A 6924-nucleotide genomic window follows, 5' to 3' on the forward strand; every position below is an offset into this window, starting at 1 on the left:
AATCCACTTTGAGTGCAGGAAGGTCAGAATCCAATAGCATCAGCAGTCCTTTTTCAGCCTGAATCAGATTTTTGCTCAGCTCCCTCAATTTCAGCCAGAAAATACCTAAAATCATAGAAAAACACACAAACTCATAGTAAAGTGCAGAAATGTAATTTTTAATTAAAAACCAATAAAAAATATACTAAAAACCAACTAAATCATACTAAAAACTAAGTAAAAACAATGCCAAAAAGCGTATAAATTATCCTCTCATCGTCCTTCAGTTCACTTTTTTTTCCGTTCTCCTTGAATTACTCCCATCCCTTCTCTCTCCATTGAAGATATGACTTCCTCCACTGTCGCCGCCGCCACCGCCGCCGCCGCCGCTCGTGTCGCACAAGCTCCTTCCACCGCCGCTCTCAATGCGGTTGCTCCTTTCGTCGTCACACGAGCTCTCTCGATCGTGCTCTTGTCTCACAAGCTCCCTCCACCGCCGCTCTTGCGCTGCTTCTTCTCTCCTCGCCGGAAGTCTGTCATCGTCTCTTCTTGTCACTGTTAGTTCAAGTAGGCCTCCGCCTCCTTCTCATCCCTAGCCCTAACCCTTCCATTGTGATTCTGTTCTGATTTCATGATCCCTAGCCCTAACCCTGTCATTTCCCTGTTTTGATTGAACTTCAAAATCAAAGAATACGATCGACGAGAGCTCTTATGTTTGCAAATCAGTTGTTGCTTGCTGCAGAGAACAGAATTTCTAAATTCTAAGGTATGAATTTTGTATATTCCTATAATTTGTGAAATCTGAAACATAATTTCTATGATTGTAGTATAGAATGAACTCTGTTTATGAACTATATATTTGAATTGCTGAGATATTTTATCTGGAGTTTGCATGCATATTCTTGTTATAACTTGATTTTGGCTCCTCCTTCTTGTCCTTGTCTGAATCTGCTGAATTACAGACAGATAACTCATTCTTTTCAGTATTTTTGAAACAGGGGAGATGACAGTAACACAACTCCAAAGACAACAACGCGTTTAATTGATTCTGATCTTGCCGTTGCTCTTGTCTTTCAACAACAGCACTATCATCATGCCTTTGATTTAATCTCAAGTTACTCTCTTTCTCACTCTCTTATCTCCACTCACTCACTCTCTTATTTATCAAATATACCTTATCTCTCACTCACTCACTCTCCTATTTATCAAATAATAGGGCTGGGAATGGGAAACTTGTAGTTGTGGACTCCAATGATCAAACTAAGCTTAAACATGAGGATCAGAAGGTTTGTTTCATTGTTTGTGTGCTACTGCTTGTGCTTACTATTTCAATTTCTGTTTCATTAGTAGTACTGATTTTTACATTTTTATATAAACATTTTTCTAGACTCTTCGTAGACTGGCTCAGAATTGTGAGGCTGCTAAGAAGAGTCGATTGAGGAAGAAGGTAAATTAATTGCTCCCAACTTGATATGTTAGATTGCTCAATTGAACCTAAACTTAAGCCCCAACCATTGAATGATTGATATGTGTTGGTTTTTCAATAGGCATATGTGCAGCAAATGGAGAATAGTAGGTTAGGCTTGCACAATTAGAGCAAGAACTTCAGTCATCCAATTTCAAGGTTTGTTCCTCACGCTCTTCCTACTTTAAATTTCTTATCGTTTGTTGCAAAGGATACTTCATAGTTAATATAACTTTACATAGCTATAAGAAGCTTCAATGATCAGTATTTAATGAACCAATACTTTTTATCTATTTTTATCTTGAAGCTTTTTTCAGTTAAAATTTATCATAAAGAGAAAAAGAAATTGGACAGTGAAAACAGAGTAATCAAATTGGAGGAAGAAAAGAAAAACACTACAGCTTAAAGGATCAAATACCTTTAAGTTTGGAGGGAATGAGGGATGTTATGTTAGGCCAATTTCACTTTGCCAAAATTTAAAAGTAGAATAAATAGAGTTTATTTAGGTTTTATGTTTGCATAATTTTACTTTTTAAATTTATTATTCTAATATTTAGAAGCACTTGCTTGTTTAGAAACACTTGCTTGTTTGTGCTTCTCAGAAGGGTTTGTGCCTTTGAGAAGAGCAAACTCTCAGAAGTGTATGATTGTTTAGAAACACTTGCTTGTTTATGGTTTTATCTTATTAGAATGTGTTTATCAATTTATACTAATCATGATTTTGTTACTATACTTTCAGGTACATAGATGACCAAGAATGGGAGGCCATAAATTCATAGGAATGAGAACTCAACATCAAAAGCTGACTAAAAAATGTGATATTCGCGGCAACATTTTCTTGTGGGCATTTAAGGGAGTTATGGATTAGAACCCTTCCCCATTTGGGCACATTTTGCTTGATCAGAGTTTTAGCCCCAGCTGTATAATGCATCCAGATACTTACCTAAATAAGGTAATCATGTCTTTCTTCTTGTTCCAAAGATTAATAGACATTGTAGGCTTTAATTTTCAGTTGAGAATGAATAGGGCAATAGGCTTTACTGGGGCTGCAATTGTAGTCACGGGCTAATTAAGGAGTTAAGTGAAAGTGACATTTAGAGTTAAGACTTCCTTTATGATTGAGAAATATGCAATAGGTTCTCGTTGGGAGCGAGCAAGGTCCTATGCAGCTTTGGAACATTAGCACAAAGAAAAATATATTTGAGTTTAAGGGATGGGATTCACCGATCACCTGTTGTGTTTCCTCCCCTGCTCTAGATGTCGTTGCAGTTGGGTGTGCAGATGGAAGCATTCATGTTCATAACATTCGTTATGATAAAGAATTGGTTACATTTACACATTCTACACGAGGTTTTGTCACTGCCTTATCTTTCTGCACTGGTAAGTGTGTGATATTTTGCATAATAAATCAAATATGGAGCTGCCTCTATTCTTCAGGCTTTTAGTGCCTTTTGGTATTTTGTGTTGATTTTGTTTGTGGATTATTTTATCTGGCTTAGATGGAAAACCCCTTCTAGCCTCTGGAGGTTCATCAGGTGTCATAAGCGTATGGAATCTGGAAAAGAAAAGGCTTCAGTCAGTTGTAAGAGAGGCTCATGATAGTGTGATCACATCACTACATTTTTTTGCAAATGAGCCAGTGCTTATGAGTTCTTCAGCAGATAATTCTATTAAGGTGACATTTTTTCTTTTTGGAAGATACATACATGTTTGTGAGCATTTATTTTATGCTTTTGCTCAGATGTGGATTTTGCATTTTGCTCAGATGTCTTATAGAAGTAGTATGTGATTGATAATAATAGTGTAAAACTTTTATATTAACAAAGCATTGAATTGGAGCAATCTGTTTCAATTATTAATGAAATAAAAAAAAGTTTTAATGTAATGCATTTCATTTTTTTTTATTAAGATGAAGCTAATTGTGAGTTAAATTAACTAAACCGTGGACCGAAACTGTTAGATCACTAGTTTGTAGCTCAATTGGTAGTTAAAGTGGCTATTGAGAAAGAGTTGCAGTGTATACTTTGGGGTCCCTGTCTTCTCCTATAAGGATCTCCTATAATGCAAAATAAAAGATAAAATGTGTAAGTGCTTATGCTTCATAATATATAATAATAGAATTATGGTTTATTAGCCTAGTTGTGTAAGTGCTTATGCTTATACTCAAACTCCGACAGATATATAATTATGGTTTAGAGGTTATAAATACAAGAACTCGGTTTTTCACAGTATCATTTCCATGAACATTGTAGTGGGAGTATCAAGTTGGCCCTTGTGTAGTTATTGAAGCTGCTGATCATATTTGGTGCTCAAGGTACATCCTTGAGATAATTGTAGTTTATTATTTCTGGCTTCTAAAATAATCAGTTATAGATATGCTAAGACAATTTAATTCTTTACATTACAGATTTCTGGTTCTAGTTCTGTTTCATGTCTTATGGACTTTGGATTCTGTGTATGATTTATTGTTCTTGTTATGTAACTTTGTGTAAATTAAAGAACGATATAGTTAATCTATCTTGAGTTAACTAGGTCTTGTATATAAATTCTTGCAAAAAATTTGTTGCTTGCTAAGAGAAGCTTATTTTCAATGCATTTGTACTCATAATTTGGGTTAACTTGGTAGCACTGCTGTTTTGTGTTTTTGTTTATTTTTTGTACCTCCCCGCAGCATTATCTGTTCATAGACTGGTGTAACTTTTAAAACTCTTATTCTAGTTCACTTTTTCTCGTAACATGCATCATCAAACAAAGTTGGATATTTACTGTGGTTTTTTATTTTGTGATTGCAGAATAATCTTCATGAACTCTGGACCCTTCTCAATTTTCTTCTGCCTGAAATTTTTAGCTCTGCTGAAACTTTTGATGAATGGTTCCAAATATCAGGTGAAATTGAAGTTCTTTGTAGACTGATCATTTAATGCCTTGACATTGTCAAATGTTTCTAAAAATTTCTTTTGTAGGTAAAATGGTTCTATTGGATAAGTTACTTCCTAAATTAAAAGAGCGTGATTCCGGGGTCCTGATATTTTTACAGGTTAGTTTTCTTGAATTACATTTTGTGGAACCTTATATTAATCGTGATAGGAGTTTAACTTCTTAACATTTTTAAATTGAAATTATGTCCCACCTTAGCAGCTTCTAAACTGATTAACTGTGAAATTTGCAGCAAGACCATGGAGTAAGTGAGCAAGAACCAGGCATTAGTAGATGCTATTGGAGAACCAATAGTTAAAGCTCAAGATCGTGCTCATAGGATTGGACAGAAGAAATAAGTACAAGTTTTCCAATTTTGCACGGAGGTTTGTAATTGTTGTGCATTATTACTATGTTCACTATTATCTATGCTTTTCTATATAGGCAGCATACATGTAAGGCACCTAATTGGATATATCTAATTTTAAAAAAATTGCAACACATGCTGTCTATGATGCAACTTATAAAATTATTACAATATCAAGATAAAACCTACTGATATTAATCTAGAATGAATGCCATTGTCAGCATTAGTCATTATAGATAAACTAAAAGCCTGTATATCTAGTAAGTGTGACATCTCACTTGTATTGGCACAAAATTTCTATAAATATCCGACAAGATATATACCCAACTCTGGCACAACAACCAATTTGAAGCACTGAATTTATACTTTTGGTTGGTCTTAATATGTTGTACAATGAAAATCCACAGTATACAATTGAAGAGAAAATAATTGAAAGGTCTTAATATCTTAACATTATCTTTTTTCTCATTCTGTGCCACAGTTGAGCAAAAATGGATGTGGATCCTTCGATGTTCCCACGTGAATTGATGACAATCCAAAGAATTGCAATTGAGTCTCCTGGAGAGGCTGCTCAGCCTGATGCAATTAGAGCAGCATTTGCAGAATTCTTCTCAATGCTTATTTTTTATTTTGCTGCTGAAGGCTCTGGCATGTCAAACAAAGCACCATAAGGAAATTATTTTTCCTTTGGTGATCAACTCTTCTAAATCAAATCTATCAGGTTCAAGAAGAATTCATGCACACATAGTTAATGGATGCTGATATATGTCCATTTTCTGAGAAAGAATTCAGTTAATTTTTTTGTAATATATGTAAAATTGTGTAAAATTTAGTATGGTTAAACAATATAATGAGAATTATATTTGATAATACACTTTGTTTATGTTTTGAATTATATTGACTTGCTTGTTTATAATAATTTTCTTTTAATTTTATAATACAATGAATTTGTTTATTTTTTGTAATATTATAAATATTCAAATACAAATTAGATAAAAATCTGTATTAAATTTATATTTATTTTGTATAAAAACAAGTTTATTTTGTAATTGAAAAAATAAAAAAATCTATTTTAGTTTACTGACAGATTTACAGACGAATTTTCTGTCTGTAATAAGAGTGTGAGATGATTTTCTAAGGTTAAATTACAGACGGAAAATCTATCAAAAAATCTGTCTATAATTACAGACGGAAAAATCCGTCGGAAAATTCGTCTGTAATTACAGAGGAAAAATCCGTCGAAAAATTCGCCTGTAATTATAAACGGAAAAATCCGTCGGAAAATCCGCCTGTAATTACAAACGGAAAATCTGTCAGAAAATCCGCCTGTAATTACAAACGGAAAATCCGTCGGAAAGTTCGTCGGCTTCGGGAAATGAATGGAGAATTTACAGAGGGAAAATCAGTCGGTAACTGGTAAAAATCCGTCGGTAATTTTCTGACGGAAAAAAATCCGTCGGTAAATAATTTCCGATGAGGCTTTTACAGAGGGACAAAATCCGTCGGTAATTTCGTCGGTAACCAAAAATTCGTCTGTAATATATACCAAATCTGTCTGTATTAAGCCATTTTCTAGTTGTGTACATAAATAAAAAAATATATGAATTATATTTTGTTAAACTCCATGTTACCGGCTATTAAAAACATTTAAATCACATGTATTAATTTTTTGTTATAAATATTTTGTTTTATATATATGATTATTTTTTATTCTACAATTGTACAATAATATTTTCTATAATATTATTGCTATATATGAAGCAGCTTTATATTACTATAATTATATCAAATTTAATTATGACTGTAAATAAATAAAATAGGAAACAATCAAAAATAATTTTTTTATAGTCAAAATTTACTGTAAATATAAAAAATAAAATCACTAATGATTAAAAATTTGAGTAGAAAATAAAAATTCATAAGCTAAATTCAATTTGTTAACTAATTAATTTTATATCCATATAATATTATTATTATTATTATATATTGATTAAAACTGTGAATACATACTAATAAAATTATTACATACGAATGAGAATTAGAACTATATCAATTATATCAATTATATAAATTCAAAATTATTATTATTATTAAGTAATGATGATAATTTATGTGATAATGAATATTACCTATAAAATATCTAAAATTAAATAATATTCAAGTATAATTATGTGACAATTATAATTCAAAAATTACT

The 6924-nt window shown here is 32.3% G+C and overlaps 1 protein-coding gene across 5 annotated transcripts; it reads left to right on the top strand.

Annotated features, from left to right (window-relative positions):
* The first annotated feature begins 269 nt into the window (after positions 1–269).
* Positions 270–5597, top strand: LOC112796269 (uncharacterized). 5 transcript variants are annotated; one of them, XM_025838644.3, is made up of 13 exons: positions 270–546; positions 669–745; positions 978–1093; positions 1196–1265; positions 1367–1426; positions 1527–1603; positions 2184–2396; positions 2581–2824; positions 2944–3119; positions 4237–4330; positions 4408–4481; positions 4614–4746; positions 5209–5597. In XM_025838644.3, exons 7-12 carry the CDS (start codon positions 2370–2372, stop codon positions 4677–4679), a joined length of 681 nt encoding a protein of 226 aa, XP_025694429.1. In that variant the 5' UTR covers positions 270–546; positions 669–745; positions 978–1093; positions 1196–1265; positions 1367–1426; positions 1527–1603; positions 2184–2369; the 3' UTR covers positions 4680–4746; positions 5209–5597. The 5 variants fall into 5 exon arrangements, with proteins under 5 accessions (XP_025694429.1, XP_025694428.1, XP_072091164.1 ...); XM_072235063.1 differs by adding an exon at positions 3697–3758 and having other exon boundaries at positions 271–745; XM_025838645.3 differs by having other exon boundaries at positions 272–546; positions 964–1093.
* Positions 5598–6924: the final 1327 nt, after the last annotated feature.

This window comes from Arachis hypogaea, chromosome 4 (genome assembly GCF_003086295.3).
Source record: "Arachis hypogaea cultivar Tifrunner chromosome 4, arahy.Tifrunner.gnm2.J5K5, whole genome shotgun sequence".
NCBI lineage: Eukaryota > Viridiplantae > Streptophyta > Magnoliopsida > Fabales > Fabaceae > Arachis > Arachis hypogaea.